The sequence below is a fragment of the Hylobates moloch genome, unplaced genomic scaffold (genome assembly GCF_009828535.3).
Source record: "Hylobates moloch isolate HMO894 unplaced genomic scaffold, HMol_V3 SCAFFOLD_9, whole genome shotgun sequence".
NCBI lineage: Eukaryota > Metazoa > Chordata > Mammalia > Primates > Hylobatidae > Hylobates > Hylobates moloch.
Window position 1 is genome coordinate 104,355,440 of NW_026652284.1, and position 22,024 is coordinate 104,377,463.

Sequence of the window (22,024 nt, forward strand, 5' to 3'; positions counted from 1 at the left end):
TATTGGTGTGCTGCACCCATTAACTCGTCATTTAGCATTAGGTATATCTCCTAATGCTATAGGATTCTTTAAGGGCTGTGTTGAGCTCTTAACAGCATTTTTCAGGCACTTACAAAGCACAACTTCTTTGGCTATTTCCCAAGATACTTCAGCAGCCCCAGGATAAAACATATAATGCTTTTTAAAAAGCACATCTAGAGGCAGCCCCTCCTATGCCACCATCACAGCTGTTTCGTGGCTTTCCCTTTAAAGCCTGGGGGGCTATTAACTTTCCCAGTGAGGTGATGCTCGCAGGCTAAATTGCTCACCTCTTCACTGCCAGGCAGTATTGGGCATTGCCATCCTCATTATTTACCAGCTTCTTGATTTGGGCTGCAGGTGTATCCTGCAGCTTCATTACCTTAAGCCTATTTCACATTTGCAGTGTCTTCTCTCCTTTTTCTGAGCTTTCTTGTAATTAGCTTAACCGCATCTGCAGTTGCCAACTAGAATATGTCTGTGAAAACGGAATGGTGATATATTTGCATTTTGCAGATTTTGATGCACAATTAGGCTTTTTCTAGCATACGGAGCATGTGGACTAATATGTCAGTCAACCAGTAAACATTTAACAAGAACTCACTGTACATGGAGGGGCTTGGAGAATGAAGTAAATAAAGACTTCCTATTGGCCAAGTCCCTGTAAATTGTTCAGGCAGACAAACAGCCCCAGTAAGGAGAACCACCTGCTCCAAAGCAATGTTTAATAGAACATCTGATTCCCAAGGAGCTTGATGGGTCATCTGGCCCAATATCTGAGGCTCAGAGAGGGAAATTTACTTGTGCAGGGTCACACAGCAGAGCCTTATTTCTGGACTCAGTCCTCTAATTTCTGCACGAAAGCTGCATAGAGGACATACTGCATTCAAAAGGCATTGAATGGTAGAAGCAGCTGGGATCGGGTCAGAAAAAGCTTCTTTTATTTTTTGTTTTCTTTGGGGAAAGCTTCTTGAAAGATGTATGTGTCGAACCAGGTTTTGAGGGCAGTGTGGGATGGCCTACACAGTGAAAAAGACCCTTTTCTCAGTAGAACTCTGTAAGTCCTTTGTGTGAAATTTCAGCAAAGCTGAAATTGTCCTGAAGTTTCATTAACCCCAAGTGCACAAGAAGTGACAAGTTTTCATCTGCCTTCAAAACATTTCATTTTCTGCTTCACTGATTAGGATGTAGTCTCTGTTGGATTAAATGTACATCCTTTTTTTGTGGTGGTAGTATTAGTATTTGTAGTAGTAGTAGTGCATAATGGCTTTTCTGGAGATCTTGAAAAGTCTGAAGGGAGTGGGGATCATTAAGACTCAAACGTTTGGAAAATGATAGAAGCTCCTTCTCCACTACCCTGCTGTAGTTCTTTTGTAATTTTATTAAGTTGTAAAGACCATCTTCCGTATTTGTTTTTCTCCCTCCCCTCTATACTGTGAGCTCTGTGTTATTAGCCTTGTGGTACATCTTAAGTGCTCGCTAAATGTTGGTTACCCTTGTAAATGACTGCATTTATCAATTAATAAATAATTAAATTTGGCAAAATGCATGGTCCTTGTATTTTAAGCTGGAAACATTACTTTTGTTGGCAAAACAGTGAACATCGTACTGATGAGGTGGTTGTGTGGCAATGTTGCCTTCCCTGTGTCTCTCCAGCGTCTAACTCATATTTGCCTTGTGTGGTAGGTCCCTTCTTCTGGGCTGCAAGGCCTCCCACCCGTTGAGCCACCAGACATCACCCAGATCTACCCGGTTCCTGCCAACATTCGGCCGGTGCTGAGCAAATACCGAGTGGAGGTACGGGTCAGGGGAGGAGCTGAGTTGTTCTTTGGGACTCAAGGGCAGTGGCCCCGCCTGAATTGTAGAGGTGGTATGGAATGGGCGGGGGACCTAGAGAAAAAGAATGAGCCCTCAAAAAGCTGTGCAGGTGTTTCCTGGAGGAACACAGCGTGGTTCTCAGGGAGCAGGTCTGACTTTTCCACACAGAGCCAGGGCAGGCGTGGGGCTCCTCCGTGGATCTGTGGTGACGGCTCTGCTGGTCTTCTCCTCAGGTTCTCTTCTGGGGAGTTCGGGAAATGAAGAAGGTGCAGCTCCTCTCTGTGGATCGGCCCCAGGCTCTCATTGAGTGTGGAGGACAAGGTGTGAAGTCCTGTGTGATCCAGAGCTACAAGAACAACCCGAACTTCAGCATCCAGGCAGACGCTTTTGAAGTGGTGCGAGCTTCTCACTCTCCCGACCTGGCTCATTCCTCTTTTTTGCACAGATGAGATGTTTTAGGGTTTCAGATGTCCACTACCTGGGAGAAAGAATTAATTTAGTGAAAAGCCAGAAGTTCAGAATGAGATAAAATAGACTTTTGTTGTTGTTGTTGTTTTGAAACTTTTCCAGTGTGGATCATACGGCAATCAAAGCAGGTTGACAAACTTTTTCCTAGAGCAGTGGTTCCCAAAGTGTGGTCCCCAATTCATCAGCATCAGCATCACCTGAGAAGTTGTTAGAAATGCTCATTCTCAGGGCCGGCTGTTCTGAGTTAGAAACTATTGCAGGGAGGGCCAGATGTCTCTGGTTTAACAAGGTTTCCAGGTGATTCTGATATATGATAAAATTTAAGAACCACTGGCCTAGAAAACACTGTAATAAAATTTATTTTAATGGCTACATTTTTAAAAAAGTACTTGTACTTAGAATGTCAGGAGTTTACATGTGAATTTATGCTTCTGAAGTGATTTCTTTTGACATCTGTGCTTTTATTTATTTCAATATTTCAGCGTACTTTTTTGTGCTTTGATTTGAAACTAATTGCAAAGAAAAAATTGCTTTGCGCAACCCAGCCTGCTCCACTGGACATATATCCCCAGTTAGCAAAGCCTACGATGGAAGAATGTGCATGGTGTTTGCAAACCTTTTGTATCAGGCTGCATTGAGTCTCGGGGGCCACCAGGGAAAACAGGTGGCTGGGGCACTGTCCCTTCACTCTCAGCTCTGTATTAAATGGCTCGACTTTCATCTCTTTTATATAATGGGCCTGGATAAGCTGTCATTGGAGATGAGGGTTCTGCTGGCAGATAATGACAAAATAAAGAGGTCTGAAAATGACTGTCAGAGAGAGTGCAGAGGTGAGAGATTTTTGTAATTTAAACCTGGGACAAATTGTTACTAAGGCAGACTTCCTATTTGGGTAAATTACTCCCTGGCTTGGGAAGACACTGCTTCAGAGTTTTGGCAATCTGCAGGACTGGCCAGGAGGGACAGAATAGCAAGGCAGAGACAAGGGAGGCTGGATGCCCAGCTGGGTTTGGGTCTGCCCATGGAAGGGTCACCAGGGCTCAAGCAGCCAGGCCTAGCCCCTTCTTCATCTCAGCCTCTCTCTGCAGGAACTGCCTGAGAACGAGCTTCTGCACCCACCACTGAGCATCTGCGTGGTGGACTGGAGAGCTTTTGGGAGGAGTACCCTTGTGGGCACCTACACCATCAACTACTTGAAGCAGTTTTTGTGTAAACTCAGAGAGCCCCTTGCCCCCATCACACAGGTGGATGGAACACAGCTTGAGCATGGTGAGAAGCTGCTCCTAGATTTTGTAGCTGTAACTATGAAGTCATGGTGCCTGCAGGGTGCCTGCTGTGGGATTGGCTCAAAGAGGATGCTCCACACCTAAGTGGCTGGGTGGATCTTTCTGATGAGCTTGCTCCTGCAGGGGCCTCTGCCTTCTTTGGCTGCCACACTCTTACTTTGACTCACATTGGGTCAGTAACTCTAACATGCCTTCCTTGAATACGACTTACGCTCCTTCCTGCCTCCATGCTGACATTTTACTTGGCTCTGTGCTTAATGTTGTTTTAGTTTGTTCCATTTCGGATCTCAGGTGCACAAAGTTGAGTTCATTGCACGTCTCAGTTCCATGCTCTACAATCATCACTGGTCTATTCAAAGATTCTCTCATTCTATCCACTATCCTCCTTATTCCTTATCTCTAATCCCAGTGCCCTCCCCACTGCAGGCCCTACGCCATCATCCTTGTCAAATTTAAGTCGATTTAATCTACCTAAATAATATGATGCTATAATTTTCATTTGTTTTCTTATTCTTTTCACTCAATTCTCTGTTTTAAGCTCTATCCATATTGCTGTGTGTACATTAGCCTGTTACTATTACTCGCTGCATCTACAACACTTTACTTTTCCTTTCCTCTCAAATTAGACCCATTGGCTACCTCAACTCCCCTTTCCATGATCAGTGCTGCAATGAATATCCCTGTGTGTGTTCCGTGAGGGAAGATGCTATGTGGGAATTTCTCTGGAATGTACAACCAGGAGTGAGATCACTAGGTCCCAGGAAATACGCACATGTATTTTCATTAATTAGCGCCAGGGGGCACTCCAGAGAGCTACACTGATCTACACCAGTCTACATCAGTCTATACTGCCAGTTCTGCATTTGGAACCCCATTTTTCTCCTCTTCAGCAGCACCTGCTATTATCCAACTTTCTAGATTTTTGTTTTGCTTTGGTTTGGTTTTAGTTTTTTGCTACTCTGTGGACATAAATTAGTATCTAATTTTTATTTTAACTTGAATTTCTCTGCTTGCTACTGTTTGCACACCCTTCATACCCTTGCTGCCATATTAATCTTCCTTCTGTGATGCCAGTTCATGTCCTTTGCCCATACTTTACGTGCTTTAATTTTCTTTTTGATTCACAAATTCTTTGTATTTTCTAGATGTTAAAATCCTGTAGATTGCAGATATTGTTCATATCTTTTCCTAGTATAACTACTAACCTTGTCTATAATTCCTATCTATGAGCAGAAATCCTTAATTGAGATATACTCAGACCCCTCCATGTTTTAAACTTTATAGTTTATATTTTTAGTCTTATTTAAGAAACTTTTTCTCACTCCTTGGTCACAAAGATATTATCTTATATTTTCTTCTGCTAGCTTTATAATTTTAGCTTTCTCATTTAGATCTTTAATCATCTGCATTTATATATGATTTTAAGTGGAGATTCAGCTGCATTTTTCTCCATATAGAGCACCATTTTTCCCCCAAAGGGTCTGCTAACCTATCACTCATTTTCCCAATGATTTGTACCGCCATCTTTCTCATAACCAAGTTGTCATACATCCCCTGTCCATTTCTGAGATTTCTAGTCTGTCTCACTGGTTTCTTTGTCTCTATGCCCAGTATGGAGTAGATACCCATAAGAGTTTGTCGGGTTGGATTTGCTGTTGGAAAGTCAGCAAATGGGGAGAGAGAAACTCTGGAGTTTGTGGCAGCCATGGGGGTACCGAACTGGGAAGTGTTCCTGAGTATTGACTCCTACAACATAAAATGGAGAGATGAGGACCATTGGCAGTGAAGGACAGCATTATAACCTTTCTGTGGCATCAGCAGCCCAGTTAAGAATCTCATGAACTCTGGACATACCCCTGCTCCCTGCCAAGCACATGTACTTATGTGCCCAGAGTTCTGCCTACAGTTAGGGGCTTCATGGCTCTCTGGAGCTCCAAAGCCTCCCCAGATTAACACACAGCAGGGGGACAATCCCTGTAGACACAGAATCTGCACCCTAAACCTTGATTTTCATAATCCCAATGACCACGATTGATTAAAATTACTTTGAGGGATCAATAACAAATACAACCACTTATTGATGACCTATTATGTGCCAGATGCCTTACGTCATGGTCTCATTTCATCCTCCCAGTGAGATGGGTATTTTTACTGTCGTTTTATACATAAGAAAATGAGGCTCAGAAATATTAGCAACCTGACATATTTGAATCCAGATCTGTCTGATTCCTAGTATTAGGTCCCTGAAACGACCACCCTGTGATGCAGCCCAGTTCCCTGACCTGATGTGCTTTCATTTCAGAGATTTCAGATTCACTAACAGCCACCGAGTCCTCTGGAGCCCACAGCTCCTCCCAGGATCCCCCAGCAGATCACATTTATGTGGATGTTGAGCCACCTCCCACAGTGGTGCCCGACTCTGCCCAGGCCCAGCCGGCCATCCTGGTTGATGTCCCTGACTCATCCCCGATGCTGGAGCCTGAACACACACCTGTAGCCCAGGAGCCACCAAAAGATGGAAAACCTAAGGTCAGACTAAAATCCCTCTCCATATTTACAAGGCTCATTGGAGTTTGTATTGGAGGCCTCAGACAATATGAAGTTGCTTGCAGTGTGACCATGGGCAAGCAGCTTCACATTTCTGAGTATCAGTTCATCCTTTGTAAAATGAGGATACTGATACCCACTTCACAGCTTTGTTATAGAATCAGAAAGTTAATGTGCATGAAATTAAAGTGCTGGTCAAATGTGACAGTAATATTTAATTGAACGAAAACTCTTCTTAATTCATTAGCTTGGAAAGGCCATGGGTTTCTTCCTCCAAGTGTGTTCCACAAATATTTAGGTTCTACTTTGTACAAGATCATATGGGACCAAGAAGATGCATCTTTTGGATTCTAAAGAGGAGTAAAATAGTGACAGTTCTGGAAGGAGAGATTGACAAGTACATAAAGAACCATGAAACAAGGATATAGTTAATCTTTCTAAATTACATATTTGAGTGAAAAATCTTGGTGTATCAATTGAATTAAAAGAGAAGGCCATTTTAAGAATGTCTTAAGGGGGTGGGCATGGTGGCTTACACCTGTAATCCTAGCACTTTGGGAGGCCGAGGTGAGCAGATCACTCAAGGCCAGGAGTTCAAGACCAGCTTGGCCAACATGCTGAAACTCCATCTCTACTAAAAAAAAAAAAAAATTACAAAAAATTAGCCAGGTGTGGTGGCACTCACCTGTAATCCCAGCTACTCCAGAGGCTGAGGCAGGAGAATCACTTGAGCCTGGGAGGTGGTGGCTGCAGTGAGCTGAGATCATGCCATTGCATTCCAGCCTGGGCAACAGAGCGAGGAAAAAAAAAAAAAAAAACTCTTAAGGAACAGCCTGCCCAGCAAATGGTAAAGGCTGAAGTAAAAAGAAGAGTGGAAAGGTGAGATAGATGCATGGACATTTGCACAGGCTGCTCTAATTTCATCCATGGTCAGCGACTCTCTGTGACGCCTTACCAGGTCTGCTGCATTCCCCTAGCATTGCACCTGTGACTTTCTGTTGACTTCTCGGATTCAGTGTTCATCATTCAGTGTTCATCTCAGATTCATCATAAAATTGTGAGCCTCAGCAAAGAAGAGATAATTTTTCAACATCTCTATATCCCCTGCACTCGATAGAGTGCCTGGGTCGTACTACGACTCAAGAGATGACTTGGCGAGTGAATAGATGAATGCATGATGAGTGCTGCATCCATAGGCTCCAGCAGGACACCTGTCTTCTCCCACGAATGCCACCTTTCTGCCACACATCTATCACTCCCTCTCCTGCCACCCCATCAATTATGTGATAGAAGTCATTTACTTGTACCCATTCAAATCAGAAATGACACCAAAGAATTGCCTAAATTATGTACTTAATCCTCAGAACAGGGGTGGGTATTATTGTCCCTAGTTGAGGAAACAGAATTAAAACATTTATATTAATTGCTTAATGATTTATAACCCAGGTCTCTATGAAGCTAATGCCTTTTCTGCTATACTGCATTGCATCATATAGTCTAGTTCTCATTTGTTGCATGCCTAGCTCCTGTACTGTATCCAGTGTAGGATTGTGTCTAATTCTCCACACATCCTTAATGTCAAAAACAGTATCTCACATATGCTCAATAAATGCTAAATAAAAAATGAATGAATGAATGAATGAATGGATTCTTGAACTTTCATTTGTGGAAGTGATACAGAGAGCTGGTACCACAAAACCAGTGGATACCTCTGTGTGTTTTCCAGTGGACACCTAAATGTTTTCTTCCTCACAAGCCAGTTGACCACCAGGTGCAGCCAAATGAGGTTGAACTAATAACCCATTCCCTCATCCCTTGCCAGGATCCCAGGAAGCCTTCCCGGAGGTCCACTAAGAGGAGAAAGAGGACCATAGCGGATGAATCTGCTGAAAACGTGATTGACTGGTGGTCTAAGTATTATGCCTCCCTGAAGAAAGCCCAGAAGGTAGAGTCTCCCCTACCTATGGGAGTCAAGAGACTCATTGAGAAAACACAGCACCATCTCCCACCCTGAGTCCTACATAACCTCCTTTTAAATGCCACTATACATAGACCCCATTCAGGTGTGGTTCTGTTAACTGCAGAAGGGGAAAAAGCCTGGAAGAACCAGAGATCCTGAATTACAAAATTCCCACTTTTTGGCTGGAGCTGGCCCTAGGACACAAGCACTGCTGTAAACACTGGTAGGATGTTCAGTCTAGCATGGCATCTGGAGGATCTGTCCCCCAGCCAGACTCACGGGGGTCCAGCAGGGAGAAATAGGGTCTCTGGACAGGTGGGCATCAATGATTGGGGCCTCAGGAGATACCCCAGTCTAAGGGCCCCAGGTCTCCAGCAGGATTCTAAGTTCACATGGGAAACTATCAAAGGCAGAGGTCTTGGCCTTAGCGGATGGTATTATAAGTGGGTTTACATAGCAAGAGCAGGGCCTCATGTCCATGGAATGAGACAGATCTAGTTATAAAGCGGGAGAGCCAGTGGGGAGTAGGCCTGGAGAGTCTGGCAAAAGCTCAGCAACTGGATGTGGTAAGATTTCTCACCCCTAAGTACGAAAGGGAAGAAAAATTACTCCGATGTTATATTTAATTGAATGCGCTTCTGATCCTTTAGTTTGGAAAGGCTATGGTTGCATCTAGGACTATTTCTCAAATATTGATATATACCAAAAAAGCAAATGTTAGTCCCTGCCTCCAACCTCCCTCCTTTTGCTGCAATGGACACTACCACTTACTGTGAGAACTCATCCCTTTCCCCTTTCTCTGCTAACCTCCCCAACCTATGGTACCATCCCAAAGACCAGACACGCCAACAGACACAACTCATGGTGCAGATGAGGGAGATGCTCCAGGGAGGTGGAAAAATATTGGCGAGATAGTTTGCTTGCCTCGTGGCTGAGAAGGTACTGCATATAAGGGACAAAGATGTCTATAGCTTGATCACACTTTTCTTGGATGTGCGGATACCTCTTTTCTAGGATACGGCATCCTATTGGGCTTAACCTTCAGATCTTTACAGTGAGGCTTCATTTTGGGGGACTGCTTAGAGACTGTTTGAATACTCTTTTAAAATAGTGTCTCTGGGAATGCAGAGGGCTGAGATAATTGTTAGCAGTTGGAATTAATAAATCAAGTATTGCGGTGTCAATAATATTGTCTCCTCCTCTTTCAAAGGCAAAGGAGAGAAATCCCAAGGAAAAAAAAGGCAATACAGGTAAGCAGCTATTCTGGGGACATTTATCCATGGAATAGGGCCATTGTTACAAGAAAATTGTAAAATGGAAGCCACAGGAGGTGTATTAGAGCTCAACTCCCTCCTTTCCTGAGTTTAGAAACAATCTCAGGAAGATGACAGCACTTTAAAATGTGGTCATGTAGCTCTTGGTGCTGGGCTGGAACCAGATCTCAGTTCTTCTGAATTCATTTCGGTGCTGGAATGGACCCTTTGGCTCAAGTTCCTATGTTGACAGTCTTAATGTAGAAACCATAGAATAAAAATAGAAGCAATCTGGATGACTGGCAAAAATCAACATGATAAACTTTATTAGAGGTGAGTGTAAAGACCTGGATTTGGGTTCCAAAACTCAGTCTACAGGATTAGATAGATCTTGTTTGGCAGATCTTGTTAGGCCTCAGATTTCAAATGACCACAAACTCAATTCAAGCCAACAGTAGGTCTCAGCCTAAATACAATTGTAACACTAAGCAGCCAATGTTGTTTCATTTGACAGTGATAGAAGTGGAAAAACCAGAGCCAGGCTCAGTTTCTCAGACCACTCCTAATTAACACATGTAATTCTAAGACCAACCCCATGTCATAGGAAATAGTGTCTTCACCTTGCAAATGATGAAACAGAGGTCAAGTAAGTTGTTCAACATTACACAGCTAGAAAATAACAGAGCTAGAGTCTGTATCAGGTGGTTTCTCCCCTGCAGAGCCTGCTGCTAAAAAAATTACTGAGTAATCCCACTAACAATTTTGCACAAGACCCTTAGGATATTTGAGCCTCATATTGAACTAGATGTATCTCAAGTCCCTTAATGGATCTGAGAGAGTGTGACTCCAAAAAGCTTTGGAGTCAGTCCAAGTTCTGAGTCTGTTCTTGGCTAGTTGGGTGAATGGGCAAATTATTTATTCTCTCCGTGCCTAGTTTAGTGAGTTCTTACATGTACTGTAACACATTGGCCCTTAGAATATGGCCATTGCCCTATTCCTATTGCCCAGCCCTAGGGGATCCACTGACATTGGATTTATATGTGCATGGGGTGCCCTGCAGTCAAACACTGTACAGACTGTATGTAACAATCCTATGGCAAAAAGTTACTATTTCTTTTTAAAAAGAAGGGTCACAAGTTACTATTTCCTTTTTTTTTTTTTTTTTTTTTTTGAGACGGAGTCTTGGAGTCTCGCTCTGTCGCCCAGGCTGGAGTGCAGTGGTGCCATCTCAGCTCACTGCAAGCTCCGCCTCCCGGGTTCATGCCATTCTCCTGCCTCAGCCTCCCAAGTAGCTGGGACTACAGGCACCCGCTACCATGCCTGGCTAATTTTTTGTATCTTTAGTAGAGACGGGGTTTCACCGTGTTAGCCAGGATGGTCTTGATCTCCTGACCTCGTGATCCACCCGCCTCGGCCTCCCAAAGTGCTGGGATTACAGGCGTGAGCCACCGTGCCCGGCCACAAGTTACTATTTCTGAAGGGTCACAACTAGGGCATGTCAGAGAAAAAGGAAAGAAGGAGCTTGGCTTTGTTCCTTCTCATCTCGACCACCATGAGAAATCCAATTTCTGCTGAATATCCACAGAGGCAAAGCCAGACGAGGTAGTGGTAGATATAGAAGATGGCCCAAAGAAGAAGAAAGACAAAATGCTCAAGAAGAAACCCAAAGATGATGGAATCCCCAACCTGGCCGTCTTGCAGGTACGTGGGGACACAGGCATCTCTGCCATGGATGGGAAGGGATGCTCAGCAATGAGCTTCCGTTAGTGCTTTGGTCAACCCTACTCATGCCTTTGTTTGACTATTTTGTCTTCATTATCACCAATGTAGAGAAGTAAACTTTGATGTACATTTAAGCTAAGACAGGAAGCTTATTCATTTTCCATTTTCCATACCCTCATATTGAGAAGGGGCGTAACTTAAATTGTTTAATGTGGACCTTACAAAGTAATATACAGCATTTAAGCTCCCCTTGGCTCATCTCTAGGTGCTTGTCATCATCATGCAAATGTGTACACACTCAAGGTAGTAAGAGATTTAACTCCAACTAAAGTCAGCTCCATTAGGCCAATTTTAACATTAGTTAGAGGGTATTAGCTAGAGGTATATTGATGGCTATGAAAATTTGAAGGGTGAAAATTATATATATAGATAACCAATTTGGATAAGCAATTTATATAGGAAAGTTGAATAAGTAAATTATACTACCAAACATAAAACTCAATCTTGCATTTCCAAAGCTTATATATAAACTTCATGTCTATATGCATTACAATAAAAACAAATCTTCCATCACCTTATATGTGTTAAGAACTGGATATTTAATGAACATTATTGATTTGAATCTCCTCAAAGTATTATAGTCTATATCCAACAACCAATGGCATCAACTAGCTCTAAAAGTTTTGTTGTATCTATACTTATATATTACAATTTTTTTAATTTACCTATACTTTTTGGAATTTAAAAGTTCATCAAATCATTTCATAAAATTCATATGTATTTTCAGGAGTGCTGAGCCAATCCCTGTTCCTTATCTTGCTGCAGATAAATTACCAATGGCCTCAGATTTTCCCAAGGAGCATATATCAAGGCTGGTTTTGGAGAATCTTGGCACTTCTCATTAAATCAATCCTGAGCTTTCCTTCCTCTTAGCACAATCTTCTCCCTTTTCCCTAAAGATATATGATGGTGATCTCGAGAGTGAATTCAACAATTTTGAAGACTGGGTGAAAACTTTTGAGCTCTTCAGAGGCAAGTCTACGGAAGATGACCACGGTCTTGATGGAGACCGAGTCATAGGAAAATTTAAGGCAGGTTCCATTGTTAATCCTTTCATTTGGCTCTCCCTGTCCATAAACGTCAGGTATGACTCAATTCTGTTAATGGAATTGTGGTGTGGGATGTGTGTAGTGAAAATCCTTAATTTTTACTCAAGGCCCTCTCTAGAACTCCACAAAACCTAGCCCCAGTCTTTTAAGATATTTTTGGTTTGTGACCAGTGGATTGGAGCTCAGTCTGGTGAAAAATAAGGAGACAGAGTCATTACCTGAAAGGAACACTGAACTTTACTTTGTTCTCTCCACCCCTGGCCTACCAAATATGTGATTTATGCAAGCCTACCAGTTGGATGATTAAACTAATCAAGCAACACAAGCCCTTCATCTGGCAGACTTGCAGTGTGAACATCACAAAGTAGTAGCCAGCATTCACTATACACATACTACAAGCTGGGCCCTTTCTATGCAGCATGCTGTGTTGGAAATAGCACAGGCATTACAGTTTGCCCATCTGGATTCAAACCCTAGTTATAGTATTAACCAGCTGTGTGATCTGGAACAAAGTGCTTCACCTGCCTAAGCCTCAGTTGCTATGTCTGGAAATAGGAATACTGCAATCAGGATTGAATGAATGAGATAATGGGGGAAGCACTAGCATAGCACCCCACATGTTAAAGGCACTTCGTGTCCCATCTGTTCTTTTCCTCATATAACAGTCCTGTGAGGGGGGTGTTAATGTACAACACCAATTCACTGGTGTACCATGAAGAAGCTCAGATGCAAGCAGGCTACATAAATTGCCCCAGGACACCCACTGGCAAGTTTAGCCCAACCCAGGTCCTGCAGATTCCCAGGCTGTGCTCATTTTCCCAGCACTGTGCTCTCTGTGGGTTTTGGTGGGACATATGACCATCTCATTTCAGTGGGTTGTGTTTTGTGGTTCCAGGGCTCCTTCTGCATCTACAAAAGCCCCCAGGAATCTAGCTCTGAGGACAGCGGGCAGCTGAGAATCCAGCAAGGGATTCCGCCCAATCACCCTGTCACAGTGCTGATCAGAGTATACGTTGTCGCGGTGAGCCATCCTTTTTTGCTCTGAGAGGGTGTATTTATCTGCTCAGGCTGCCATAACAAAATATATGGCAGACTGGGAGGCTTAAACAACAGAAATTTACTCTCCCACAGTTCTGAATGCCATAAGTCTGTAATCAAGTTGCTACCAGGGTTGGTGTCTTGTGAGGCCTCTCTTGCTGGCTTGTGGATGGCTGCCTTCTTGCTGTGTCCTCACACGGCCTTTCCTCTGTTCACATGTATATAGGGAGAGAGCGAGCTCTGATATCTCCTCCTCTTCCTGTAAAGACAATAGCCCTGTCATATTAGAGCAGCACCACTATGACCTTATTTAACCTTAATTACCTCCCTAAAGCTGTGTCTCCAACTACAGTCACCTTAGGAGTTAGGGGTTCAACATATGGGGGTATGAAGTTAGGATGGCAAAACAGACATGCTATGGCTTTTCTGAGCATATAGGACTGTTCTGTCTGTGTAGTTTTATCTGCTCCCTGTGGTTGCCTATGGCAGGAGAGGGAACCAAATAGGAGGGAAGCAGGAAACTACAGGAAAGACAGTTTGGGGGAAGGACCAAGGCAGAACAGGGCAGCAATTACTGTGAAATTCTCCTCCCACAGCCATGCCTCTGCACTACTGCAGTAGGAAATTTCACTTTGAATGTATTTCCAAGAAAGATGTTAACTCCTCTAAGCTTCCCTCTTTCTGATAATGACAGCACAAAACTTTGATTATGAAACTTTTCGGCCTCATTAGCAGAAGCTCAGGGCCAAATTTAATGCTCGATCAAAGCAACTGTATGAACCCCAATGGTTCATGGATTTGCTTTAATCTCCTGACCTTGGATGTGGTTTTTGTAATTGTATTTTATTATAATGCTCTTATTTTATATCAACCATTTGCTTGCATTGCCTACATTCTTTCAAAGAAACATAAATGTAACATAAAATAAAAATGAATTATCCTTTAATGCTAAGTGAGAAATAAATGTTCTTCCACATGCAGTTCTCAGGTTTCCTTCATCATCCTCTGTATCATCACCACAACCACCATGTGCCAGGGATGTCGTGATGAAAAGAACACAGTCTCTGTCTTCAGGGAAGTCACAGTGTAGCTGGAAAGATGAGAAGAACTTAGTCACTGACAATGTTGGGTAGTCAACATGAAACACCACCCTCAGGATGCTTTAGACTAACCTTTTCAAAATTCTGTTCAGGAGGTCACTTGTTTTGGGAGAAATAGGCATTCCTTAGGAAACAGAACTATGTTCAAATAAATTTGAGAAATAGCGCGTATTTCCTTCTCCAGCCTTTGAGATTCACAAAGCTCATTAGCACATTCAAGGCTCTGAGAATTTCAGAAGCAAATAAACCTATTTAGTAATCTTGAACAGCATTTTCTAAACTTTTGCCTCATACCTTTTTCCCCCCTACAGAAAATCTTACAGAGCTAAAGTTCTCTAACATACAGTTTGGGGAATCCAGAAATAGTATGAACAGTAGGAAGGAGAGGGAAGAATTTCTGTGAACTACAGAGATTGGAGAAAGATCCGTCTCCTTATTCATGTATTCATTCAGAAAATATCTACTGCACACATTTTATGTGTTTAGTATCTTCTAGGCAAAGGCCAGATAAACAGATCAGGTTTCTGTTCAGGAGGTAGCATGGGGGAGGGAGGCCTTTGGCTGGAACTTGACAACAGGAGGGACTTGAACAAACAGGGAGTCAGAAGATGGCAGTCCTAGGTAAATTCACTACAGTTATGGACAGTCAGTACTTTCACTGATATTTCTAGCAGTCTGATTATGTGTGGTTTGCTCTCATACTAATAATTAATTAAATGAATTCTCAAACCTTTTAATTAAAAGAACACTAACAAGTAAAAAAAAATACTCAAAACTCGCATAAAGAAAGAAATCAAATTTCCCCACCTCTTTTTTTCCTCACTTAACAAGATAGATTGGCCATTTTTTTCTAGATTAGTATGTACAGGTCTTCATTCCTTTTAGCATTTTCTTGAATAAATGTATTCATTTATTCAACAAATATTAAGACCCTGTTCTATGTCCTAGAGGTAAAGTAATGAACAAGATAAACAGTGCCCTTGCTGTCACGGAGATTACATACTAGTTGAGAGTGATGTGGGAATTAGGAAGATATAAAAATAAACAAAGGTAACAGATAAATTAACAGGAGTTGTGTCAGATAACTGCTTTGTAAATAATTAAAATTGGCTGATGTGACAAGAAGAAATGGGAAGGACTGTTTTGCATTGTGTTTCTTCCCAAGTAATCAACAAATAGGTTGCTTACAATTTTTGGCTATTAAACAGTGTTCTAGTGAATATCCTTGAACATACAGCTTTATAGGCTCACACTATTTTATCTACAGCATAGAATCCTAAATGTGGAATTGTTTCTCAGCTTTCATTGCTGCAGAGTTTCTCCATCTTTTTGGATACCATTTCTTACCATCCTCCTACTCTGGCCTTTCCTTAGAAAGTATTTGCTTTTGACAGTTTAAGGCTTAGGTTGTCTAGAATCAGACTTTACTCTCAGAAACAGATGATTCAGCTGGTCAGTGCTAAATGCAAGAGTCATAGGGTCATGGATTCAGAGACCATTAGCTCTGGGAAGAGCCTTCAGGTCCACCCCATGATTTTACAGATAGATCTCAGACGACATGACTTGCCCAATATCACACACTACTTAGAAATGTAGTCAGGCCAGGTGTGGTGGCTCATGCCTGTAATCCCAGCAGTTTGGGAGGCCAAGGTGGGCAGATTGCTTGAGCTCAGGAGTTTGAGACTAGCCTGGGCAACATGGTGAAACCCCATCTCTGATACAAAAATTAGTGGGGTGTGGTGGCTCATGCCTGTAGTTCCAGCTACTTGGGAGGCTGAGGTGGGAGGATCACTTGAGCCTGGGGAGGATCACTTGAGCCTGGGAGGCATAAGTTGCAGTGAGCCAAGACTGCACCACTGTATTCCAGCGTAGGTGACAGAGCAAGATACTGTCTAAAAAAAGAAATATAGTCATATGTCTTTTAACTATGGGAATACATTCTGAGAAATGTGTTGTTAGGCTGTTTCAGTGCTGTGCAAGTGTCAGACTGTATTTACACAAACCTAGATGGTATGGCCTCCTACACGATAGTATAGCCTATTGCACTCCTATGCTATAAACCTGTATAGCACATTACTGTATAGACTACTGTAGGCAATTGTAACACAATGGTATTTGTGTATCTAAACGTAGAAAAGGTACAGTAAAAATACAGTATAAAAGATTTGAAAAAATGGTACACCTGTCTAGGGCACTTACCATGAATGGAGCTTGCCAGACTGGAAGATTCTCTGGGTGACTCACTGAGTGGTGAGTGAATGTGAAGGCCTAGGATGTTACTGTCTGCTACTGTAGAGTTTAGAAACACTGTACACTTAGGCTACACTACATTTATAACACATATTTTTCCTTATTCAATAATAAGTTAGCTTACTATAACTTTTTTACTTTATAAACTTTTAAGTTTTTTTAACTTTTGACTCTGGTCAAGACAACATTTAGCTTAAAACATGAACACATTGTTCAGCTGTATGCAAATATGTTCTTGAGATCCTTAGTCGATAAGCTTTTTTCTATTTTAAAATTGTTTTTTTTATTTTTTAAACTTTGTTGTTAAAAACTAAGACAAACAAACACACACACATTAGCCTAGGCCTGCACAGGGTCAGGATCGTCAGTATCCCTGTCTTCTACCACCACATCTTGTCCCATTGGAAGGTCTTCCAGGGCAATAACACGCATGGAGCTGTCATCGTTTATAGTAACACCTTTTTCTGGATGCCTTCTGATGGACCTGCTTGAGGATGTTTTACAGTTAACTTTTTTAATAAATAGAAAAAGTACACTCTAAAGATTAAATAGTAAATACATAAACCAGTAACATCATTATTTATTGTCATTGTCAAGTATTATGTACTGTACATGATTATATACTTTTATATGACTGTTAGCACAGTAGGTTTGTTTATAGCATCACCACAGACATGCGAGTAATGTGTTGCACTACAACGCTGCAACAGATATGTCACTAGATCATAGGAATTTTTCAGCTCCATTATAATTTTATAGGACTGCCATCGTACATATGGTCAGTCCTTGACCAAGACATCATTAAGCGGTGCGTGACTGTAGAACAAGAACTCAAACTCATGCCTTCTGCCTCTTGGTCCAGCATTTTTCTCATTTTTCTGTACCAAGAGCTTCTTTCCACTGAGGAGATGACTCCAGAGAAAGTTGAACTTGGGCAAAGCCAATAATTTTTCTTTTTAACAGCAAAATGTAGATGGTAAAGTGGTGGCTCTTAACCTTGGCTGCACACTACAATTATCTAGGGAGTTTTTCAAAAGCCCAAAGCCCTGGCCCATTAAATCAGACTATCTTGAGACAGAAGTCAGGCATTAGCATTTTTGAAAGCACCAAGGTAATCCCAGTGTACAACCAATGTTGACAGCTATTGAACCAAAGACATTTTCTTTTTCCTTTCCAGGCATTTAATCTTAGTCCAGCTGATCCAGATGGCAAATCAGATCCCTATATTGTGATCAAGCTTGGCAAGACAGAAATCAAAGACCGGGATAAATACATCCCCAAACAACTGAACCCAGTATTTGGAAGGTCAGTGGCCATCTGGGCTGTGTTTTATTGTCCTTTCTGCATTTGCTCCTGCTGTGTTTCTGTGGGGATGGTGTGTGTATGTTTGTGTTCCTGGGTGAAATGGTGCCAGGAGGTTAAATACTGGCTTCTGCTCTTGGTAATAACCAACCTAACCTACGTCCACGGAGCAGGGTTGAATTCTTTCATGGTCCCCTGAGGAATTTGGTGGTACTTGGTGATCTTCTTACCCATAGCTTTCTTTACTATATATTTTTTTCTTTTTCTTTTTTTGTGAACTTAAGTAGAGAAATATATACCCACAGCTTTCTAATTACAATTTTCTGGATTTCAGATTTAATAGTCGTTGGATTCAGCCTCATGCTTTTGAACAGAGCAGAGATTTCCTTTTTATAAACAAGGCAGCCAAGGTCTAGGGAGGTTAAGAAACATATTCATGTTCAGATGACACAATTGAAGGATAATGGGCCAGAAGTTTAGTCTTCTGTCTCCTACTAAAGGGATTTTTCCATCATATTATTTTGTGGTTCATTTGAGGTGACCCCTGAGGTCAAAAAGTTGGAACTTTGTCCTCAAGTTGTGCTTTGTTTTCCTGTAAAGCGTTAAAAGCTATTGCATTTGTGTAAGGGGAATAGGCATTCGCCAGCTCACAGCAACCCTGCATGCTCACTGATCCTCCAATATGATATGCTAAGCATTGATGGTTCCCTGTTTGAGTTTGTGCACCTGTCTGTCATTCACTCTGGAATCAAAGTGGCCTGGGTTTCACTCTGCTACATACAAGCTCTACAACCTTATGCAGATGGCTTAACCTCTCTGTACCTAGTTTTCCTGACCTGCAAAGCAGCAACAGTACACCTGACTGTCAGATTCCTTTAGAAGATTAAATGTGTAAAGCACCTAGCACATCACATTGCCTATGCCAGCACACGATTGACACTCAGAATCTATTAGTTCCCTTGCTCCCCACCTTGGTAATTATTGTAGCAATGGATACATCTTTAGTGTGTTTAATTTCTTTTTTCTTGAGTAAGCAGGAACATGGGATAAAAAATCTCCATTGGCTCCATTTAAATTCATTTACACATCTGTGATCACTTTGGAGCCTCTGCCATTTAATCAGCACTAGCCTCTTACATTTTATTGCTCCTGAGGAAATGAGGGCAATAAATGATCTTGCCTTTCCAGATTAATGAGAATGACAGTACTGGGGAAACTTACCCTTGCTTCCCTCATCCAGAGATGACCTTTATCATCACCTGCCACTTATGTAACTAGTGCTTCAGTGTGACAATCGCTTGGCAGGCACTTTTTATGAGCTACTTTTACCACAGTGCCATGAACTAGACTTGTTTTACTACCCGTGCTATATGGCCATGGCAAACAAGAGAAGAGGATGATGAAGTCAATGTTCCCTCCTGCCTCTGACATTGCAGCACCTCATCCAAAAGCTCTCCAGATGTAGATGTTTTGTTGGATATGTGTTTAATTTTTACTTAGGAACAAAAGTTTCCAGCACAATCCCACAGTGTTCCAGCAGGAAGAGTAGAGGGCTCTTGTGCCTGATGCAGGGTCTGCGGAATCCTTCCTCATAACTTCAGTATCGGTGTGAGGGTGTCACAGCCTCCAACCCCTGGTGCTCTGGTATCTTGTGTTGCTTTTCTTCATAGCCCCTGACATGGATTAGATGTTTATGGGTTTATTGGCCATCTCCCATCTCCCCACTAGAATGTAAGAAGTATTTGAGCAGGGACTTAGTCTAGTCTGGTTAACGCCACATCCCCAGCACCTAGGACAGGGCCTGGCACACAGCAGGTGCTCAATATGTATTTGTGGATGAACAGATGGATGGATGGATGAGTGGGTGGGTGGCTAGATGGACAAAATGCCAGTCAGTTGTCAGTGGGATTTAATGAGGCCCTATCTCTGCATCATCTTGATATGGTGCATGTCTGTAGGCTTTGAAAGTTTCTTCCTCATGGCTCTTACGGTTTCCTAGAATGTTTCCCATTGTCTCCACCACCTTGATAATTAACCATAAAGCAAAATGATGAGATCCTAATGGGTTAATAAACCAGCTATATCTCCCCTTACTCATTCACATCTGTAGGACTTTGTCCTTGCTGTGCCCTCACCATGACATGCTTTTCCTTTTCTTGTCCACCTGCAGAACTTCATTTATTCCTCACAATTACTGGGAATCCACCATGTGTCAGGCACACTGCTAAGTGCTGGGACACAGTGAGGACCAAGCCACAGTCTGTACCTTCAAGGTGCCCATGAATATTGAGAGAACATCAAATAAATGCGTGATTACAATAGGCTGCTGCAAGTCCTATGAAGACCCTAGGAAGGCATAAGACCCTCTTGGGAGTGTTGAGGGGGTAGGAAGGGAGGGGTGTTCTTTGCCCTGCAAAGTCCAGAGTGTAGGGAGGATGTGATAGGGCAGGAACTATGGGTATCAATCAGGGTTCCACCATAGGAAGGGACCTAGCAGAGGAGAGAGAGAGAATTTCCCAGGGCTTCCTTAACAAAGTACCATAAACTGGGTGGCTGAAACAACAGAAATTCATTCTCACAGTTTGGGATACTGAAAGTGTGATGTTCTGGGCTGCTTCCTTCTGTGGGCTGCAAGGGAGCCCCTATTCCCTGCCTCCCTCCCAGCTTCTGGTGATCTGCTGGCAATCCCTGGTGCTCCCTGGCTGGTAGATGCATTGCTCCAATATCAGCCTTCATCTCCACATGGCCTGCTCCCTGCGTCTCTCCACATCATCTTCCCTCTGTGCACATCTGTCTCTGTGCCAAGTTTTCCTCTTTACAAGGACACCAGTCATACTGCATTAGAGCCCATCCTAATGACCTCATTATAGCTTGATTACCTCTATTAAGACCTCACTTCCAAATATGGTCAGATTTTGAGGTGCTGGATCTGGAGCTTCAACTTATCTTTTGGTGGAGACACAATTCAACCCGTAGCAATATATACCGCTTTTGCTCTTTATTATGAGATTATTGTTTTTGCTCTTAAGCATTTTCAACTGGTTAAAGCCTACTTAGTTATCAAGGAGAATCTTCTTCAATTAAACTCAACTAATTGTGGATGTTAATTACATCTACAAAATGCCACCATAGCAACACCTGGATTAGTGTTTGATTGAATAACTGGAGACTATAGTCAAGTAGACACATGAAACTGACCGTCACCCTGTGAGTAGATTGCAAATGTTTTTTCTTTCCAATCAGGTCGTCATTTTGGTGACAGACTATGTGCCACCTACTGGAGAGGTATAAAGGGTGCATGACCCTGTTTCCATGGAACCTACACCCTTACGGAGCAGGCAGGGAATACAAAAAAAGAAAAATCAGGCAGATATAAAATTGCCTGTATGATGAATGCTATAAGGGAGAGGTACAGGGGCCTTTGAGTCTGTATAATCGGAGAGCTTGACCTGGTTGGGAAAATGGCTAAGATTAGAAGTTCTGCAGATCTGGAGCAGGGAGAACTCCCATCTGCACTCAAGGCTCAGCCAAAGAGTCATCTCTGTGAAACCTTCTGTTGTCACCCCTCCCCAGACAGGTGTACTAGTAACACCCTGCCCATAACTCTGTTGGAGCTCCTGCCACCTGATTTAGCCATATTCTTATTTGCCTTCCCCACTGGAAAGAAATTGTTTTACTTATCTCTTAAAAATCGCAGTGCCTGGCTCATAGTAGACACACAATAAATGCTGAATTAAAGAATGAATGAATGACCAAATGAACAATGGAACATTGTTCCTCTGAAGCTCAGAGGCTCTTCATGCTTTCACCGTCTCAGTTTTGGCCCATTTCATGATGCATTCTGTTTTCCCAAACCACCCTTGCATCTAGGGATAGTACCTCATTGACACAAGTTGGTATAAGGCTAATTTTTCCCTGGGTGACTGGAAGTTCAACCATAGTGGTCTGTTTTTGGTGACTTTTTTTTCAAGACGGAGTTTTGCTCTTGTCGCCCAGGCTGGAGTGCAGTGGCGTGATCTTGGCTCACTGCAACCTCCACCTGCCGAGTTCAAGCTGTTCTCCTGCCTCAGCCTCCCAAGTAGCTGGGACTACAGGTGCCTGCCACCATGCCAGGCTAATTTTTGTATTTTTCGTAGAGGCAGGGTTTCACCAT

General features: G+C 42.5%; 1 protein-coding gene and 1 long non-coding RNA gene across 2 annotated transcripts in view; one reads left to right on the forward strand and one right to left on the reverse strand.

The window, feature by feature from the left end:
* Nucleotides 1-22,024, forward strand: part of FER1L6 (fer-1 like family member 6) — a 193,180-nt gene that overhangs the window by 131,419 nt on the left and 39,737 nt on the right. Inside the window, exons 23-32 of the mRNA XM_032758498.2 lie at nucleotides 1,705-1,815; nucleotides 2,070-2,231; nucleotides 3,393-3,573; nucleotides 5,893-6,119; nucleotides 7,960-8,082; nucleotides 9,308-9,347; nucleotides 10,936-11,051; nucleotides 12,032-12,163; nucleotides 13,077-13,202; nucleotides 17,747-17,874. Coding sequence (XP_032614389.1) covers nucleotides 1,705-1,815; nucleotides 2,070-2,231; nucleotides 3,393-3,573; nucleotides 5,893-6,119; nucleotides 7,960-8,082; nucleotides 9,308-9,347; nucleotides 10,936-11,051; nucleotides 12,032-12,163; nucleotides 13,077-13,202; nucleotides 17,747-17,874 — 1,346 coding nt within the window. The remainder of the gene's footprint in view (nucleotides 1-1,704; nucleotides 1,816-2,069; nucleotides 2,232-3,392; nucleotides 3,574-5,892; nucleotides 6,120-7,959; nucleotides 8,083-9,307; nucleotides 9,348-10,935; nucleotides 11,052-12,031; nucleotides 12,164-13,076; nucleotides 13,203-17,746; nucleotides 17,875-22,024) is intronic.
* On the reverse strand, nucleotides 2,276-13,876 carry LOC131384290 (uncharacterized). Its single transcript, XR_009214988.1, has 3 exons — nucleotides 13,348-13,876; nucleotides 6,823-6,920; nucleotides 2,276-2,314 (listed from the first exon to the last, which is right to left on the reverse strand). It is a non-coding gene; the product is annotated as an uncharacterized LOC131384290 (long non-coding RNA).